At 32.6% G+C, this 21,651-nt stretch overlaps 1 protein-coding gene across 10 annotated transcripts in view; it reads right to left on the bottom strand.

Moving 5' to 3' along the window:
* LOC132724877 (filamin-A-like) overlaps window positions 1-21,651 on the bottom strand; it is a 77,223-nt gene that overhangs the window by 44,757 nt on the left and 10,815 nt on the right. For 8 of the 10 annotated variants that reach the window (XM_060709843.1, XM_060709846.1, XM_060709838.1 and 5 more), the window contains exons 2-15: window positions 19,548-19,737; window positions 18,880-18,945; window positions 14,008-14,221; window positions 13,227-13,335; window positions 8,973-9,133; window positions 7,428-7,537; window positions 6,576-6,708; window positions 5,787-5,904; window positions 4,862-4,993; window positions 4,134-4,307; window positions 3,218-3,244; window positions 1,635-1,730; window positions 896-1,015; window positions 438-514 (exon numbers count right to left, since the gene is read on the bottom strand). In XM_060709843.1, the coding sequence (XP_060565826.1) occupies window positions 438-514; window positions 896-1,015; window positions 1,635-1,730; window positions 3,218-3,244; window positions 4,134-4,307; window positions 4,862-4,993; window positions 5,787-5,904; window positions 6,576-6,708; window positions 7,428-7,537; window positions 8,973-9,133; window positions 13,227-13,335; window positions 14,008-14,221; window positions 18,880-18,945; window positions 19,548-19,737 (1,727 nt within the window). Of the gene's footprint in view, window positions 1-437; window positions 515-895; window positions 1,016-1,634; window positions 1,731-3,217; window positions 3,245-4,133; window positions 4,308-4,861; window positions 4,994-5,786; window positions 5,905-6,575; window positions 6,709-7,427; window positions 7,538-8,972; window positions 9,134-9,756; window positions 10,669-13,226; window positions 13,336-14,007; window positions 14,222-18,879; window positions 18,946-19,547; window positions 19,738-21,651 lie in introns of those variants that run through there. The other 2 variants (XM_060709839.1, XM_060709847.1) reach the window with 2 other exon arrangements.

The following is a 21,651-nucleotide window of genomic DNA, read 5'->3' as shown; positions in this document are numbered from 1 at the left end:
AAAAATTAGTACAAAAATATACAATTAAGTACAGACATAAAATTAGTACAAAGGTGTACAAATTAGAACAAAGATATACAAGTACGGAGATATACAATTTGTACAAAAATATACAATTAGTAGATATCATATGATGAAACAACTAATTGTGATAGATAAAACCTTTCTTGGTATCAGAGGAAGAACAATTATAATACAAATATAATCTTAATAAAGACTGTACACGTACGGTAAATCAACTATTTCTATACCTAAACAAATTATGGAATTTGACTGACATATTACTATGTGCATGTACAATTACTTTGTACATAACATATACGTCAGCAGGAAATCGCAGACGGCCATTCTGCACCGCTGTCTTTTTTTAACTATTTATTGATAATAATACTAAATAATATTTAATAAAACTAATAATATAAAAAGACTATTCATACATCAGCAGGGAATCGATGACGACCATACTGCACCTCGGCTTTGAGAGTACCACCTGGTGACGAGTTCGAAATATCAGCTGTTAAATTTAAAAAAAAACTTTTTATAATTTGAATAACATATCTTTGTTAAGAACCATAGGTTCTTAAATAACCAAACAGATGTTCACTTTTTCCAACTAAAATCTAAATTTTGTAACAACTAATGAAACGATTTTACATGTCTCAATACCTACATATAAAGATAACAATTAAGAATATATTTCAAAGTGTTCAAAGGTTTATGAAACCTTTGAATTAAGAATATATTATATGATTATTTATGTAAATGTGTTGCGTGTTATGAAATGAAAGAATGATAAACAAAATGAGTGGCATACAAAAAATATAAGTTTCAAGTCGTTTTTAACACAATTCCGTTCGGTAATCCACACAAGGACAGTTAGAGATTAAAGACCTACCTATAAGATGTGGAATGTTACAGACAGTTCCGTCTTGCATACTGTAAACACGGACATCAGCTGTATCACCTATATACATATCTATAGGACCTCCAGTCATATAATCTATTTGCCAGTCACCTTAAAAATAAGAAGAAACATTTAATACTGTACATGTATCTATAATAGCAGATGGACGTTTACTCGGGAGTAAAAAGTAACAGCGGGCGTTTACTCGGGAGTTAGAAGTAACAGCGGACGATTATAAGGGAGTTGGAAGTAACCTGGTGATCTCCAGACCTAAATTCTTCAGATTTAGTCAATGTTCTTACACGTGCCTGTTAACTTCAACATTTAATAATTTATTACTTTATATACAAGTACACAATATAAGAACACGGGAGGCGCGCAAAGCAGAGCGTGGTGCAAAGAACGCAGCCCTCTACAATGTCACATTAAAGGCAATTTGTTATTTAACAGTACTGACCTTATCAAAACAATTTCATAAAGAAGTCGTTGATATAATACCATTTTGTTCAATTTTATTTTTTAAGAAATATCTATGAATATTACTCTTATATATTAATGGTAGCATGCTTTGCCAATTGAACGCAATACTCGGCATAACTAAACTTTTCCAGTTTAGCCCTGTTGGATATTCGTTAAGTTTTCTATTTTATTTTTGTTTTACTGGATAAAAGCTATCACGGTTGTGTCACGATATGTGGTCACGGTCGTGTCACGGTATCCAGTAACTTACATGCGGCTGTTATCTTGTAGTGGTCACGTTGTTGCTGCATTGCTGTAGAGAATATGGCTCTTCTATGAAGTTCTTCCTGTGAGGGGCCATCATTTCCTGTAAATTTACGTAAACATTCAGTAATGTATTGGTAACTCTGGCATGGATGAAAAATTAAACATGTTCATTTACATGTTGATAAAAGTTTGCATGTCCTTTTATTTTTTTAGAATATTTTGAGAACATTGCTTTTTTCACATGCTCAACTACCAGCTGCAAACGCCCTTGAAGGAATTTATTGCCAAGCATAGAATACAGAGGAGGCTCTCGCTGGCATATGTAAATAACTGTACCTGCAAGATTGTATAAAACACTGAAAATACAATGCAAAAGACATCTTTAAAGAAAAATCAACTGAAAACAAACATCCTAACGAATATTTCAATTAGTTTACTTAGCATATTCATTCATTTGTACTCAATATTTTCGCACATTCTTAGGAGATTCATAAATGAAAGTTTCTATATTTAGTAACAGTTGCAGAAAAAATCTGAATAAGACATAATCATTTAAATGATAAAAGAGGTAAAAGATGTTAGATGGAGAACGTCTATATAAAGAAACTGCACAGATTAATAGTAGATATGAAGGTATAAGAATAAATAAACAAACACAAGTTTAAAAAGTTAGCGTAAAGCCAAAAGAGTGAGTAGCTACATTCAAACACGAGTTACAGGATAATTATATAAAGGACAAATAACAACTCTAGAATATTATAACAATAGCAAAAATCTTTGTAATAAGTCAGGAAAAAGATAAACAAAAATTATATTTTTTTCACAATTTTGTCGTTAAATTATTAGGTAATTCCATTATGTATTAAGTTTGAAAATAAATATCAAGAAGAAGAACATCATTTACGAAACGCAACCCCCACAATGCCCAATAGCACGGCGCCCAAAAGAATAAAATATTGTTTGAAAATTGTTTAAAGAATGAGCTTTGAAGTACAGTCACAGATGATCTTGATACATATATTAAACCGTCTGAAGTTTCTGATACAGAGTTCATAATTGTTAAACAATAAACTAAATCATCCGCCACATTAAATAACTCAACGTCGCAGTCAACGCGCATCAAAAAATACGCCTCCGAAATAATTTATGCTATCATAAACTAAACTGATAATACTTTTATATGAAAGGTGCTTTTATAGTTTTCACAAACTTTGTCGTAAATAATACACAGAATGTCGGACACGTCTTTCTTATTTTTTCAGAAACCAGATTATATTTAATCATGCAATATTAATAGAAAACAGCATGCGTTGTGCAATCATATTTCACCGGCATGCAGCCTTCTCCAAAATATCATTTTAATAACTTTTTAAGGTAAAAAATAACAAAATACGTGTTGCAATAAAGATGTTATCATTCACGTAGCCGTATATAAATAAAGAAATTTGAGATTAAAATTATCAAGAGAGAAAAAGAGAATAAGAATATGTGTAAAATGAAATTGATAAAAAGGGTAGCAAAATGTTATAATGTTTATAATGCTTATATGATTAGATGGAAAGTGAAATATAATACTACGCAATTTACCTTCAATGTCTGAGAAATTCACAATTCCTGAAAGCCAAAAAAGTTAGAGGCTCAAGACGAGGCATTAAGTATGAAGGCTATTACAATACATAGAAAAGATTTAAGTTTTTTCTATAAAAAACAAGATTTATTTTCATCGAGTGGTTTGAGTGACGGTAAACACGAGTGAAATATGGTAATTTTCATACCACAAGAGGAAATCAATCCTGTATTTACGACAGACAAAGTTCTATTTAAGTTCAGATAGTTCATAAGAAACTGCATGAACAGAAACATTTTGTAGTTCCACATTAAGACTCTTTCATCCGAATATCACTGAGTAATTATAAATATCATATAAAAGTTGATTCCCTGGGAGAACATGGACATAACTTAATAGCTTGATTTATTGTTTTGTTTGATTTTTACGGCGCAACAACACAATTTAGGTCATATGGCAAAGATGATTTTTGGCAAATCTCGGATATTATAAACTCCAAAGCAACACCAGGGGCCCAATCCACCTCAATTGCAGGAGCTAGGAGATGCATAGACTCCAGTAATTCAAACCTATATAATCGCGCAGGGATAAACGGTGGTTGCAGTTCTAATGCATCAACCGTTGAAGGCAACCCCTCAGTCACAAGGGGAGGGGGGCAGTAATAATTTGGTCATAAATTTCATTAGTATGAGAGATGAACGAACAAGCAAATCAAAAGACAAGTTTTACATCTTAAAGATTCGAATGAAGCAGATCAGCAGTAAGAAAACATAAAACCTTAAAACTTCATTCGGAACATTTACAGAAAAGTGAAACAAAAGCATGCAAGAAAACTCAATTTTAACAAGAAATGAAAACAAGTTTACAAAACAAATGATATGAAAACTGTAAACTTCAAAATTTGGGAAAAAAAGAAAATAAAAGTAAAAATGTTACCCCTAATTTCAGCTTTATTGTACGCCAGTGCTATCTTGTAATGTCCTGCTACCACTGGGTTAAAACTGGCCGCATACACGTCTGTATGTGTTTCTCTCAAATTACATAGCACATTTCTTCCTTCCTTTTCAACAAGAACTTCCAGCTTACCTCGACCGGCATTCGTGCAGTCAACTGTCCATTACAAAATAATGCGTCTATTAAAAACCCAAGACTTTATACTAGTGAATTGTAACTGTAACCTTCTAAACTTTTTAATTTCATACCAAAGTAATTTCAGTAAGAATTGCAACCTTGTAAACATAAGTTATAACCAACAACAACATCAGTATATACATGTATGTTACTTTATAATGATATGCTACATTAAAATCTATTGAAAATCGGACATTGATATGTTTACAATATTTATTCAATTTTTAAAGTATTATATAACGAAGGTGTCAAAGCAATGGTATAACACCCCGAGGGTTCTGAACTTTTAAGATAGACACAAAGATGTTAACTTATATAAGGAGTGTAGTACAAATGGATAGGCGACTCAGTTTTAACTGATTTATTGAGTTGTTTCCCTTGAACAACAATATACTATGGGGATGCAAGAAAGATACATTAAAAAGTAGAATTGATTAACTGTGGGATGATTTGTGACCAAATTAAATTATAAATCGTTATAAAAACGACGTTATTGCTAAACTGGTATTTTGTTTTTATATTTTTTTTCTTACTCGAGAATTTATGTGGATTTCCCGCCATTCCTGCACGGAGACCTGAGACTTTAACTTGTGAAGGGTCACACACGTCTATATTACAGTTGTCAACCAGTGACTCATTAATGTATAGTCTGACCTGCCATGTTCCTGGAAAAAAAACGTTTGAAAAATATATTTCTTACATATAATTCATTGTGCAGATTTCAAGTATTGCAATGTCTTAAATAAGAGTTTAAATGTTTAATTATTCAGTGTAACATGTAGATAAGTTATAAGTTGTTCGTTGCATAACAGAACACTCAAACATTGTAAATATGTTCCCTAACTTCCATTGAATAGGACAAAGTCTTCTATTTTTCATAAATAATTTGCAGGAATCGGATTACCAAAGCAAATGCGCAAACATATGGACAAACTTACGGACAGACGGCTCACAATAAGTCTATGGTAATTTAATTACTGGACTGGTTTTTAAAATGGTACTGGACATGACAACGTACATGTCAATTTGGTTTCACTTATAGTACATACAATTTATGATCAGACTATTTTCAATAAAAGGCATTTTTTACATCAGAAAGAATAAATATATCTTTCTTTAGAAAGGGCACACATGGAATTTAGAAGAAAGAGCAAGTTAGAAGTTTATAACCTGAATAAGTTCCGCCGAATGTGAAATTATTCGTTATAAAAGAAGCAAAATGTAAACAAAGTAGTATTTTGACTTCCATACAAAATGCTTAAATACCAAGTCGCTACACTGTACTACTTGTCATAAAAAGCAACAGAAGCAAACCATGTTTCCGCTAATTGGTCAATGATTTACTGTTTCAAAACTTTAACATGGCACCAAAAACAAATTCTGTTTTTTGGGAAATATAAATAAAACCATTGTTGCTGCCTAATGACCCTTTAAAAGTGTTATATGGTATACAGGTACCTATCTCATCTGAGCCGAACTGTGCATGATACATCCCGTCGCCGTTCATCTTGATAAGCCGACCTGTCGGGGACTCGGCTTCAAGTCGGATATCGTCGGGAGTTACCGTCTCATGTGACTGTAAAATATAGATCAACATCTTGATGAAGTTAAAATGAGCTTGCTTGTAAGATTCTCATAAAAATATAGTGACTTAACCGTGAAATTGTATGCCAGGTTTTGTATTACACTAAGTAATTCAATACTGAATGTTACATATATATTGTATGAAAAATACGAAAAGTTTATTGCTGTCGTTGTCATCTCGCATGTGAATGCGTTGAAGTTATAAAAAAAACAGCGTTTTTTTATCTATATATTTTTTTTGTTATAGGTAAAACTATAAATTACACTTTTTCATTAAACAAAATAGCTTGTTTAATTTATTAGAATAATCTATGACTATAATTAGTTACAGCTTATAATTCATAACATTCTTGCTATTCTTGCCAAATGTGTCATGATAACGGCATGAAAGTGCGCTCACACATGAACACAAGTACAGTATTCTGTAAGGACCATCGCTATATCACCGTTTTGATCTGTTCGTTACGAAGTTCTAAGAATAAACACACAATACGAAGGTGCGAAAACACGAAAACTGATTTTTTTAATTTATAAACAAAAACTCATGGCCATAAAGGGCATAAGAGTGAACAAACAAACAATACAGAAAATTATAATACAAACATGGCAGTATATGGCATCAAAAATGGCCCGGACAGAACACCATATATAAACATATCTTACCGTTGCATATATAATGACGCCATCAGAGTACGTGTCTTTCTTAACGCCTTCTGTAGGACCTATACGTTGACGATGTTTACGACGTAGAGACGGTGTACGTACTAACGTGTACTCAAGTTGCTGCTGAGATTCGCTAAAATTTAAAAAAAATATATGATTGTTCTGTTATCAATCTATAGACAGATAGAGTAATAATTATCCATTTTAAATCAATTACTAGTAAGAAAGAGATCTGGTGGTATTTGACCATTCAAAGAAGACAAAATGAAGAATAATAACAGGGTTATAACTATACTCTTTTCATGCTGAATTAGCTAACGGAAAAATGTCCTTGTAAATGTAACGCATTAAAACAAATTTTATAAAACACGAAAATACATGTTCTGAAAAGCACAAATACATACTGATTTTACTGTTTTATATTGACTTTTTACTGGTAAAAACGCATATCCGCTAAAATCAAACAAACCAACAGTTAAAATATTTACTTTTTTTTTCATTCAATTTGCTGACGGTAGTGGTAGCTATGGTGGTATTGGTAGTTTTCACTTCGGATCAAGGCAGTAAGCTACAATGAATTTACCAGAACAAAGATTAGCCACCTCATCGTTCCTAGGCAGACTGTCAAGCAGTTTACCAGTACTAGTTGCCTTCACTATCGCAAGGAATTGATAACTTCTGTACAGAGCAGAGGTACAGTGCGAATGAACGTAGGAAAAGGATTTCATGATCAATCACAACAAAAGTGACCTGCACTGTCGAGAATCGAACCAGGGTCGCCCGATTCACAGTCTAACGTTTACCTATTGAAATAACCAGGTGTTTTTTTTCTGATAGTGTTAGTTGACTTACTTTATAGTAGAAGCCGAGGATAACGGTGAAGATGCCCTACTCCTGTTACCATTTATTAAGTGGGTGGAGCTATGTAATGTGCTGGTCCTACTTTCATCCAGTGGCACAATCTATAACATAGAAAATAATATTTTATCACAAAATATATTACACGATTCTAATTGTAAGTCATTGTTTTCTTAAACAGTATAGATTTTTTTAAATGTCAAAATCCCTAACCGATCAAAATACAATTATGTCTAAATTACTAGTTGATAAAAATGAATAATTAGATTTTTTTCCCAAAAGTTGGCATTGGCAAATGAATCTATTATTTTGAAAGAGCTCACTTTTTTATTTTGCCGTGTTTTAAGAATAGTTTAAATGATGTGTTTCGTCTGAAACTTTTGGCTACACATTTTAATATAAAGTTGTTGTTGCTTTTTTCTCTTTTTTTCTTCTTTTTATTCTATGGCTCACAAACACAGTTGTTGTCATATGGCACCGAAACAGGAAAGATGTTTTTGGCTAACCTCGGGTGTTTTAAGCAAACCCTCATCTCCTTGAGCTATGAGATGCATAAACTCCGAATAGATCACGGAGGTTTTAACGGTGGCTGCAATTCTGATGCTGTAAACGGTAAAAGCAACCCCTCAGCCACAGTTGTCAATTATAATTTGTATGTTGTGCATTTACAGAAAAACATCCATAAACAATCAATATGCACTAATTTGTTTTCGCCTAAAGCTAATCGATGCAGCAGTAAACAATTACTTTAGTCACCATTTACAGTATATCGTAAAATTAGTGCAATAACGACTTAACTCCTACTAAATTTCAAAGAAGTTTACCACGTTACTGTACTGAAGTGACGATATACAACAATGTTACGACTTTTCGTATCAAATTTACTGGAGTTATCGACTTTTAACGATCACCAAATAACAAACAATCTTTGTCTTACATGTATAAAATGTAATTATTATCGCCCTATTACATATTCACACCTGTATTCTCTGTCTAGAGAACATAAAGTTAGTTCAGCTGTAAGATAATGTAATTTAATTCTGTTAGAAATTCAACAATCTACTGTTTATATCAAATTTTTGACGTGCCAAACTGAATTTGAAAGGGTTGCATTTATGTTTGAAATCGTAAGTTATAAAACTTCAGATACAGAAATATTATTAAAACCAAAAAATATTTTCCTTTATAAGTAGAACACCGTTTTAGGGTATCAGGACTTGGGGGATAATGCCACTGGAAAGGTCACTTCAAAGCTAAATTCGAATCCCGATTACCGCAGCACCAAAATGTCCCCACCCCTCCCCTATGCATTACATACCCTTGCAAGAACAACTGTCAGTGATTCTAGGATTTAAAAAACTTGGACCATTTTAAGAATCACAAGAAAGAATGTGAATAGTCCTAAGTTTTTCAATTCGCGCACAAGGGGTGAGGGATGGGGCGTGATGGTTCCGATCTGACCTAAACCTGGGACTTAAAATGGTTATTTTAAGCCCCAGTCTAAACTCTAAACATATAAGTCGGGAAGTGGTTATATACCTTCGTGTCCCTGTATGTATGTTCGTACGATATGACTCCTGGCGTGAAATGAAGGAACCGTGCGGCATATGCCATTATACCGAGATGTTCCGAAGTCTCTTCGGCAATATTTGCCGCACTCAAAAGTGGATGTACGCCAATGGCCGTGGCTCCATCGATGCCTAGAACAATATGGTGTCGGTTTTTGTTATGTTTTTATTAATCACAGTAAACAGTAATGCTAATGAATACACCTTGATATCTTGTCATGTAGAGGCCAATGATGAAAGCTTTGTTCAATTCAAACTTGTCTTGATTTTAAATGATAAGAGGGTATTTAGTGATACATGTTTTGGTTTACCGTTTAACAGGCGGACGTTAGTTTAGCACAAGAGTAAAAGCTTAACAAGTTACAACGCCATACTAATTTAAAAGTAAAACTGATTTCTCACGGACCGTAACGAACTGTTACTGAAAACAGCCTACAGGCAGCTAATCTATTACCAAACCGTGGCGAACAACTTACTATAAAATCAAAGTAATTTTGTATACGTACAAAAAGAAAAAAAAAGAAGAAAACAAAACAATAAAATTGAAATATCTACTCTTGAGTATCGTCTTTAAAAATTGTTGTTTTTGTTTTAGAAGATTGCTAATAAAATGAATATACGGACCATTTAGGGAGGGAAATGCATATTTATAAACGCACAAATGATGAACCTAAAAGCATTTGTTCTCATTGTCCTCCATGACTAGATATCAAAATGTAGTTTAAACATTTTATATCATACAATTAACCATTTACCTTTAAAAGTGGCGACCCGGCCGACTGAATGTGTCGGAAATGTCGGCTACTGCTCTCCTCCGAGTATTCGAACTTCCGGCTTGTTTCCATGGTTTCCATATGACGAAGTCTACTTTCCATGGATTGTATGTGTTGGCTACTACTTTCCATGGATTGCATGTGATATCGATTACTTTCTATGGAATCCATGGATTCCACCTTATGGTGGCTAGTTTCTACAGGGTGTACGTACAGATTTTCAGTGGAACATGGCTTAATGTCCAAATCACTATTTAGCATGGGTTTCGCGTGCTCATGATTTTTTTCTAGAGTATACACCCGTAGGTCACTATGTAAGTATGAATTATAGTCCATATCAGCTTTCATTGTTATATTAATAACAATAAAAAATTAGTATCAATTATTAATTAGAAATCCAAAATGTAACACCTTTCCACTTACTTAAATAGTTTACGATAAATGTTCTATTATCACATAATATTCACAAACAAAACAATATGTATTATTATTTGTAATTTTTACAAAATAATCATTCTTAAAACAAATTTCGTATTTCTTTGCCACAATATTTCTAGCACGAGTTTCACAGAAATATCCTTTTGTATCAAAGTTTACTTTTCAAATGTATCAAAAGCAGTTTATTTACAAACTTTCAACTTCATACAAGGTATTTATCGAAAAATCCAGTACATATTTCATTCTTAAAATCCAGATTAATGACATTTTAATGCCAGCCTGCTACACCTAAACTTTCAATACATTTAAACTGTTCTTTATCGCACGAAACAACGAAAAAAATCTAATGGTTCAATTGTTATGTAGATGCAAATTAAAACAATAAATCTTTTTTAGGGAGGAATGTATTTAACAAGTAAATTGCCTACAGACAATACTTTACAACATCTTGATCAAAAAGAAATACAATTGATTAAGTTACATCATGTTATAGCTGAGGTATTCCGCAAGGTGATACATTTAAAGCACGCTGATTGTTTTCAATTAAAAAAGTTACTCTTTATCTATTAATTATTTGTACTAATTACAGTCTAAATGAAACCATTATGCTCTATGATTCGCTCAGCATTGAATCTGTAAATCGCTATTTCTTAAGTTTGCAAGGAACTTCAAGGTCAAAACTCTAAAATTAGGAAACTACCATTTCAGAATCTTTTCGTGGTTTGTATATGACGGAGTCTTCTTTCAATGGACTATATGTGTTGGGTACTACTTTCCATGGATTGCATATGATATCGATTACTTTCCATGGAATCCATGGATTCCAACTTAACCTTATGCATGGTGGCTAGTTTCTACAGGGTGTGCGTATGTGGTATATCGCTAAGCGTCCGAATCACTATTCAGCACGGGTTTCGCGTATTGATGATTAATTTTAAGGTACTGACGGTGTGTCGCCTCATGATGGCCAATTTCATGTTGGGACAAATTTTGTGACAAACGGACAGATAGACGGACAGTGCACAACTAGACTTGGTACTGATCATTCCTGTAAAGTTTGGATAAAATTGCACCAGTTGTTTATAAGGAGTAGTCCGGACAAGCTTTTGCATATCTGGCAACACACAGAAAAAAACACCTTTTTATCAAAGGGCCATAACTCGGCCAAAAATCATTCAACCGGAAAACCCGTGCAATATGCGCAAGAGCTTGAGCTACAGATCAATCCTGTAAAGTTTCATTGAAATTGCATTAGTGGTATAAGAGAAGTAGTCCGGACAAACTTTAAATTAAAAATTATTAAAGGGCCAAAACTCTGACAAAAATCATTGAACCGGAAAATGCTGACAATATGCACAACTAGACTTGGTATTGATCATTCCTGTAAAGTTTGGATGAAATTGCACCAGTAGTTTATGAGGAGTAGTCCGGACAAGTTTTGTGACGGACGGACGGACGGACAGACAGACAGACAGACAGACAGACAGACGGACAGACAGACAGACGGACAGACGGACAGACGGACGGACAGACAGACAGACGACGGAGAAGTGATCCCTATATGTCGCCACTACTCCGTAGAGGCGACACAAACAGATATTTCTGTGAAACTCGTGCTAAAAATATTGTGGCAAAGAAATACGAGAAGTATTTTAAATATAATTATTTTGTAAAGAAAATAACAGATCATAATACAGATGTGCTTGTTTTACTCTTACAACATTGCTTAAGTTTTAAATGGACTTGTCCATCATTCAGTCTGGACTATTCATCATTGTCAGGGAAAGTTTTAAAGCATGTACTGATTGAATATGGAACAGTGCAGACCATAAGCAGAAGGGACAGATGTACCGGTTGATCTTGGTCTGCACCGGTCGCATAAAATCAGCTTAGGGTTAAGGTAGCACGCCTCCAGATTCATGTTAATTTTCATGAAAAAATTTGGAAATGTGTTTAAAAGTAAAATAGTCTGAGATGAACAAATAAAGCAATTTACACATTGCAATCAGCACTTACAATCCAAGAAAATTACCAAAAAGTGGTTAACATATGCAAAAATAGCCCTTACTGCGTTAGTAATGCAGTAAAAATATGGTGATAAAAAACTGTCTTAAAAAGCAGTCTTAAACCACATATAACATGTATCATAAAACTTGGATCTTGAATGTTTTTTACCTTTCTTAAAGTTTTAAAACATTTTTTTATTGATTTTCTTGAAATATTTGAAATATTTTGGCTCAACTGGAGGCGAGCAGCTTTAATAAACGACGAACTTTTGATTACTGCGTTAAAACACCATATAAACACTATATGGAGATGGATTATTCCTAGTGATACGTCAAATCTGAACAAACAGTTTACATTTGTACTTAATATTTGTAACAGTACAATTTAGATTTTACGATTTAGTGAAAATACTAGAGTGCGATTTAGATTCCAATTTTGATAATACAGAAAGAGAAATTGAAAACATTATGAAATAAATGATACAATGTATACGATAATATCGTAACTTTATATACTAGAAACTCGTATCATTTATTTTGTAGACATCAAAATTTTTATAATTAAGAATGATCTTATGGGAAATCAAAAAACATGATTTTAAGATAGGAAGTATTATTATCTAAAATATATCGATGGATTAATTGTGTAAATAGTCATAAAATACTTAAATAAATATGAAGTACATTTAAACTTTTAACAGTGTTGTTGAAGTAACAAGAATTAAAAAAAAGTTACGAGGAGTTTGCATTGACATCAAGACAAAAATTCAGTATTAACCGTATTTCGAGCAAGCTTTGAATTTCGAGCAAGCCTCAAAATCTGAAAAAACTTGATTTTGAGCTAGCTTAAAAAATCGTAGTTCAATACTTTTTAAATATTGAAATTCAAGCTGGGGTTGAATTTCGAGTCATCTTGAAAACTCTATGCCAATAACAACTCCTCGTTACTCAGAACTAAAGTCTTCAAAATTATATCCCACTATCTTCTAGAGGTTAGTGATCACTAACCTTCATTCAATCGTTCTATATTGGATTCTTTTAGCTCTGGCCATGAAGGTATAGAACCGCCGAATATATGTACAAGTTCGCATAAAACCCGACCGTCCTTCCAGTCAGTCTGAATAGGAAATGAACAAACATTTTATTAGAGTTTTCATATCAATTAATACCACCTTCCTTGAAAATGTTTTCCAATAAATGCCACCATCTATCCGAAATACATATTCACTTCAAACCACTTGCCCCTCACCGCTGTGGGTTCGAATCCCGACAGGGACTTTGGATTATTTCATGTGAGGAAGCTATCCAGCTAGCTTACGGAACGTCGGTGGTTCTACTCAGGTGCCCGTTCGTGCCTGAAAAAATGCACGGAGGGGCACCTGAGGTCTTCCTCCACCAGTAAAGCTGGAACGTCGCCAAATGACCTATACTGTGTCGGTGTGACGTAAAACCCAAATCAAACAAAACAAAATATGGTGATTCGCTATTAAGAAATAGATTATTTCAGAAAAATCGTACATAATCGTTTACAACAAAGCAATAACACATATGTATGCTATAACAGAAATACTTGCTACAAGTAAAATCGTATTAAAGAAATCATCAATGCTCGGACCACGGTTGGAAAATATTGAAGTGAAATTACAACCTTCGTTTAAAGCGCATTACTCCTAAAGGGAGATGTTTCGATTGTGTCCTGTATGAAACATAGTCCTTCTCTTATGTTATGGAAATGAATAAGTATTTAATATATCAATTTATTTTTGATTCTGTGGTATAATGGGCTTACCGTAAAATTGAACACAGGGTAATTCTTGACCAATGGTTGTATTCGTTGAAGAGTTGCGTTGTATCCAGGCGCTCCGACCTTTGTGAAATATGACAAATATGTGATGGCAGAAAGTTCATCTAAATTACTATTGGCAAGATCTTCTGGTCGTAAAACCAGAGGTATTCCGAAATGCTGTCGAGCAAGTTTCATGGCGTCTCTACAATTGTTTACTCTGCAAAAGATAAGATAAGATAAGATAAGATAGATAATGTATGTTTTTAACTAAATTACTAACTAGTTAAATAAAAATTATACTACGATGTAACGTTTAGAAAAATATAATTGATCTCTGTTTCTTCAAGCAGATTCCAACTGTTGACGTTTTTGTTTTATTTGAGGCAATATAGATATAATACCCATGGTCTTTAGTTTGTGCGTAAGCCCCTAGCAAAGATAGTGACGGCTTGAATGGTGGGCCCTTTGCAGCTCTTTTACAAGGCTACCTCCTTTTCATATTGTCTCAGGTTACTGTACATACAGGTACTCATTGGCCGCCGAATACTGACCTACTTTTTGCTTAAAATTCATATCTTTGGCAAATTGCATGAAGGTAAATTATCCCCACTTTGTACTTCAAATGACTGGTGACATATTCGGGACCCTCGGAATACCATTGCTCTACCGACTGAGCTATATGGCAGCCCCTGAATCATGTAAATAGTGAATAGTTCTGAACCGTGACATAGGGATGCTGTGAAGTACGCAATAAAGATAAAGACTATAAGAGTGAATTTGCTGCACATAATATAAAGGATTGAGACGGTACTTGAAAAAAGGGGAGCTAGACCGTTCCCAAAACCTTCATCAATTGAACATTCATTGTCACTGATGGGAATTGAATCAGGTTATATTGCATAACAGTTCGGTTAATTTCACCTAAACATTCCTTTAATAGGATAAACATTCCGTTAATTAAGTAATTAAAAATTAATATCAATTCAAAGATGCGCCAATAGAAACACTGTTTTGATAAATATTGTATAACAAGTTTGATAATATCAAGTTCAATGATATTGTATATATACATGTAAAGTAACATATGAAATTTTTTTTAACTATTGTATGTTAAATGTTTTATATCTTTCATATAAGACACATTTGTTTTCACACGCCTATTACATATAACTTACATGTAAATGAAAAAACCTTTCATCTTGCCATAAACAAAACTTGCCATTAAAAACATAAATAGATTTTTAATCTTTCATCTTACAAAAAATGAATTTGAAAGCTTCATCTGTAATTATGTAAATATTTATTTTTCTTCATCTTTTAGTCAGAAGTGTCAACTACGTACGTTTTAAAAGATTGTGTCCATTCAACGGTCAGTTATCATAACAAGATCATGTACCCGAGGCGGTCAGATGACCCGATATAAAATTACGGACATTATAAGAAATTAATGGGTGTAATCATCTATCGACATATAGACGTGGTTTTAGCGGTTACTGACAGGTGTTGTATGTTTCCCAAGTCAGGTACTTAACATTAAGATAATTGTGGTGTATGTTTTAAAAAAATATAATTCACATCTATGGCGTGCACGTTGTGATGATGGTGGTGTTGGCAGTTTTATCTCCGAATCACGGCAGTAAGCCACGTTTAATTTACCAGAGCACAGTTCAGCCACCGCATCGTTCCTGGACAGGCTGTCAAGCAGTTTACCAGTACTAGTTGCCTTCACTTTCGCAAGGAACTGAATCTTCTGTACATGCCAGAGCAGAGGTACAGTGCAAATGACTGTAGAAAGGATCTCATGATCAATCACAACGAAAGTGTCTTGCGCCGTCCGGGAATCGGACCCTGGTCGCCCAATTTACAGTCCAACGCTCTACTTATAGAGCTAACCGGTCTGCTCCACATCTATGACAAAAGTGAACAACCTTTTTGTATTGCTGCTACATGTATATAATTATTCATAAATTCATTTTAGTTTATTCTCACATTTTCATGTTCTGTTTTTGACTGTCTTAGTTAAAATTCCTTCAAAACACCCCTGTTGTTCTGTCTGACCATTGACAGCAATGCTCATTATCCAGTCATGAAATATTTTGAAATGTTCCTTAAAATATTGAATAGTTTTTGACTTGATTGAAAGATGGACACAGGCCTGGGATTCAAGCGATGTCATGTTTTGCTTTTTTCATAACATACGCGCTATTTCGTTGTCATCGTGTGCAGGATAGTGTCGATTTGCCAAACACAACACGTAAAACATATTGACAGACTAGAACCAAGGCCAGATGGACACATTCATTGAACATTTTTAGCGTGCTAAAATATATTTCAGGGTAAGCATGTTACATTAGTTCTCCTTTTACCTCTGATTTTATGCAAATTGGCTTCACAGATGAAGTTTTTATTATCATTGAATGTATTTGTAAACAATTAAGTAACATTTTATAGCTATATGTATGAATAACACGCCAGAAAACATTAAAACCCCGTCAACCGTGACTAGCTGAACCACCATTTAAGCTATATTAATGTTGCTTTTTAGCACTTGAGTAATTTTAACACATTGACTTTAATATTTAACATATTCATCAAGTTTAAATCTCGAAACCGGTCTAACGAGTATTACAATCAGTGATGTATGTAAAATTATGCAGGAACGCAGCGCGTGAGTGGTATACAACAATGAGAGAGGGAAAAACGTCTTTATAATCCGATGATAGATAGATGTAAATTAGTATATAAAGATGATACACTTTCACTGAGAGATATGTTCATTTACACACACGGCATGTATAAATATCATTGAATATAAATATCATTGAATATTAATAGAATAGGAATATTAATAGTATTCATGGGTTTTATAGCAAGTATTTCACGGTTGAAACATAGTTTACAAATATCGCCAGTATTACATTAAATGCGCGCATTTTGGGTACTTAAATTGATGATTATGATTGATAATAAAACGAAATGAGTGAATAATTCCGGGAAATGGCAATATTTACTGCTTTATTGTTTCTTGCTGATAAAGAGGCATTTAATGACAAAGAAAACCCCTAGAAATGATTGTGTTTTCAACACTAACTGTAGCCAACTCTTGCCGGTTTTTACTACAAATATGTCTAATATACCTGACAGGTCTCCACATATCACTACAATTGCACTAGCACGTAGACAAACATTGACATTTTTAAGATATCCAAACAAAGATATTTTGAGGACAACCAAACAACGTTTATTTGTGGATAGATGACTTAATCTTGGAAGTAGGAATCTAAGAAGTTAATCCGACTTTTATCATTGTATCAAATGTATACCGAATATTGCATGAACAGTATTAATATAAACCTGAGAATTTACACATGATTTTCGTTAATTTACAAGTCATAATTCATATGAACTATTTTACATGTGTACAAACTAATTTATATCTATACTATATATATGGTAAGAGGCAACATATCCATGTGTACTAGAATCATGTGTATTGCCAAAGCGACAGTATTGAAGTAGGTTCAATAAAATAGAACAAATTATACTGCTTGACAAACTTAAACTCGAGTGACATATTCGGGATTTCATTTTTAAAATTTTTGTTTTAATAAGCAGGAAATCATTTTGTATTTCAAAGAATTGTTTTTGCCCTACACGACCCAACATGACATAAAGTTAAATTAAATAATCATGGCAAACTACGGCGCCACCACAGTACTTTTTATCAACCAGTAAACGGATTTAATGCATTTGGATGTCACTTTGTTATAAATATCAATCAAAATTTAAAGCAATTAAAATATTTCTAGTTAAAATAGAAACTCTTTTAAGATTTTACATTTGTTGACTTAATTAATTATACGCACTTAAACGGAAACTATACACACCTATTACCATCGCACTATTTCCACAACATTTTAAAGGGGCTCCGAGGTTTTTTTGATATGGTGGGACTGAAAATATTTTTCCAGATAAATTTACCATTTGATGTAAATGTAGACCACTAATCTTTGTGTAAAATTTAAGATCATTCGCGCACTTCGTTTTTTCAGAATAATTATTCAAATTGTAAAAAAATGACCCAAAATGAAAAGCGTTTAAACGCTTTTCGCTCAAATCGGGCTTAGAAAAGCATAAAAATACGATTTTCAATTTATTTCAAAGTATATTTCTTAACTATATTTCCATGTATTTCTGTTAAAAGGTCCCAGCTCATTTATGTAAAAAATTCAAATGTTATGTTTTTATGATTTTGTACCTCAGTAGAGTCCCTTTAAAGTGAAAAAAAAAACAAATCTCCTGAACTTGTTTGTATTGCTTTAAAATTAGGACATGTAGCAGACATTTGGACATAACAGTTCTCTAAATCAATTTACAGTATAGATTTAGGTTTGTCACAACAGTGTACCTAACGGTGAAGATGCAGTCTTAACAAGTATTGATTTAGTCTTAACTGTTTGTCCTGATAGCATAGATTTAAGTATGTCTTAACAGTTAAGATTTAGGTTCATCCTAAAAGTATATTTTGTGGCCAGTCCCAAAAGAATAGTTTATGGTTAGTCCTAACAACATATATTTAGGGCTATCTTTACTGAGTAAATTTAGGTGTGTACATGTCCTGTTATTAAGATATAGGTCAGACCTAACAGAACCAATTTAGAGCAGTATAGATTTAGGACTGTCTTAACATTAAGATTTAGGTCAGTCCTATCAGAACAAATTTTAACTAGTCCTAGCAATTTAGATTTGGGGCTTACCTAACAATATAGTTTATGTTCAGTCTACACTTGTGATATGATATTACCCTGCTACAACAAGCACTTGTTATATGTAATTAATCAGAACCATTACTAATTACATAAAATTAAATCTTACCTATCTAATGGGTTCAGGTGCTTCCAGTCAGGACTCAAACCTGTCTTGCAAAATTCTAATAAAGCGCTGAAAAAGAGAGAAGCAAACGATTATCATATAAGCTTAGAATGTAATAAATAATACACATTTTCTTAAGAAAAAAAATGAAAACTGAAAAGTTTTCTCGAACTTAAAAATAACTAAACTATATGTAGAGTAAGTTTTATAAACTAATGTACTATTTAAATGATACTACTCATAGAATATGTAGAAGACATATCTTAAATAACCCTAATTCTAACCCTGTTATTGATATGATATTAATCTCATATCAGTCAAGGACACTTTTCATCATTAAAATAGTTTAACACTCTGTGGTGCATAATAATAGCCTTCTTTGAACAAAATACATCATGATAATTCATCTTCATTTCTTGAAGACAGCATCTCATATCTTACAACATGTTATACCATTCTTCTGATGCGCAAAATAAGCTGAACACAAAAGCTGTGTAGGTTCAAACCCCGTTAGGGGCAAGCCTTTCTTTGGGCAAGAAACATGGTTGATCCCAGCAACGGATTCGAGAGTGTTTCTTTAAGCGTATAAGGAAAAGCTCCCGACATAATCGAACTGTGTTTCGTTTTTGTTTGTTTTTTTTCTTATTAACTAATAAGGTCTGGTATCTTACTGTAATGCTATTCCAGAGTTCCAGTCTGACGTCAGGTTTGTCACGTGACATTCTGGAATTACAGCTTGTAGCCAAGCCAATAGCCAGCTTCTGTTCTGAAAGTTGGATAATCCTATTTGGTAACGTAACACCAGTTGCCATAGTAACGCTAAAATAAGTTTTGTGTTTCCTTCAGTAATGTGGCTACTGTCTGTAATAAAAATACAACAAGATAATTACGATGTGGTGACATACATATAATAATACAGATTTGATAAACGTTTCTCCAATAGATGCAAAATGCAAAACTGCAAACCAACACTAAAATTATCTCCATTTCTAATTTTTATCTGGGATTATCTCCTAAATTATATACATATACAAATACATAATTAATCATATTGTTATATGATATATAAATATATATTATATTTGTATACAGATGAACAAATTTTTCAAAATTTCGGTTTCATAGACATTTGCAGGATACGTTTATTTATTTATTTATTTATTTTTAAATCGTTTTGTGAAAAATTATACATAAACAATGGTTTTGATACATTTCCATTTCTTTCCTGCAATGTAGGAAACATATTTTTGACCTCACATTTGTTCAACCATACATACTGTTTATCAGTTTGATATTTAAATTGTTCATGTAAAACCGTTGACCTTGAATGACCATCTGAACTTTTTCATATAGATTCAAAGATTCGTAAAATAATATTTTCCTGAAATTTTCATAAAAATATATCAATACAAATGTATATTTGTAGGCCAATCTAAACAATATAAAAATATCAAATATTGGGTTTTTTTGAGACAGGTTTATTACAAATGGACCTTATTTCCTTATGATACAAACACAAACAATATTTTATGTTTATAATTTTAACTTCCGGTGTTTATTGCATGCGATAAAATTAGGATATTAAAAGTCAAAATTTAATGCATAGATAATGACTTCACCCATAGGTTTAATGTAAGAGTTAACTTTTCTCCCATGGCATTGACCTTTAATAATATTTGGTTGTTTTGTACATCAAACTGTGACAAAAATTATGAAAATCGCGGAGCGTACGAAATAAGTAATATAAATATATTGGCTAAAGATTATAGTGATTTACCCGAAAACGTTTAATATACCTTCCCGTTTAACATGTTTATATGAAATATTTTGTCATTAGTAAGGCCTCTATAAAATAAATAACAAATTGGCCAGCGCTCAGTTTTGTTAATTTTCGTTTAAATTGAATGTTATTTCTTCGTTTAATTGAACTGTATCAATGTTGATATATGTATATATGTCCAAGCTAACTTACTCCCCGACTGTGTCTTAATTATAAAAAGCAAAATCGAAATTGAATTATGATCGACATACCAACTTTCAAAATTGTTGGTAATTTACCGCAAAGACAATATTATGATAACGGAAATACATTCTAATTGAAGTGGTTTTAGACACTTTTTGATAGTTTAACATTTGAAAATTTACATTTATTTATATTAAGTACAAAACATAAATTTGTTTATGTTCCAGTATTACAAATGAGAATACAATTCATAAAAAAATCAAATACAATTTAAAACACGGGAAATCAAGAAGATGTAAGAATGATGTATTTGAATTCAATGCGTGTCTTTTTCAAAGTTGTACATTGTAACTATGTATCGTATAAATTTTAATTAATTCGCGAGTTTACTTAATTAACATCACTTCTTATAGAAGGATAGTATAATAATCTGTTTGTATGTTTGTTTGTTTCATTTTACGCCTTTTTCAACAGTATTTCAGTCATTTAGGCGGGTAGTTTCCTAAGTATAATAATCTACTTGCTTTTCTCTAGGCATATAATAATGACATATCTTGACTGTTTATATGTACTAAAACACTAAATGCCATTGTGTTTGACCTTAAAAAGCATATCGTTCCAACGAACATTTTATAAAACAAGTAAGAAGTCCTAACATATCACATTTTTCTGTCACAAAAACACGAACATCAGCAACAGCAATAAACAAAATAAAAAAAGTCCAAAAAGACATTTTAGTCATATTTTGTATCTATGTATTAAGTTGTCGTTTTAATGCAATGCAATTCTGACGAGCAATTTGTAATTGAAAT

Source organism: Ruditapes philippinarum, unplaced genomic scaffold (genome assembly GCF_026571515.1).
Source record: "Ruditapes philippinarum isolate M1 unplaced genomic scaffold, ASM2657151v2 ctg713_1_1_1_1, whole genome shotgun sequence".
NCBI classification, from domain to species: domain Eukaryota; kingdom Metazoa; phylum Mollusca; class Bivalvia; order Venerida; family Veneridae; genus Ruditapes; species Ruditapes philippinarum.
Note: the sequence above shows the minus strand (reverse complement) of the source record. Positions and strands in the feature narration are given on the sequence as shown.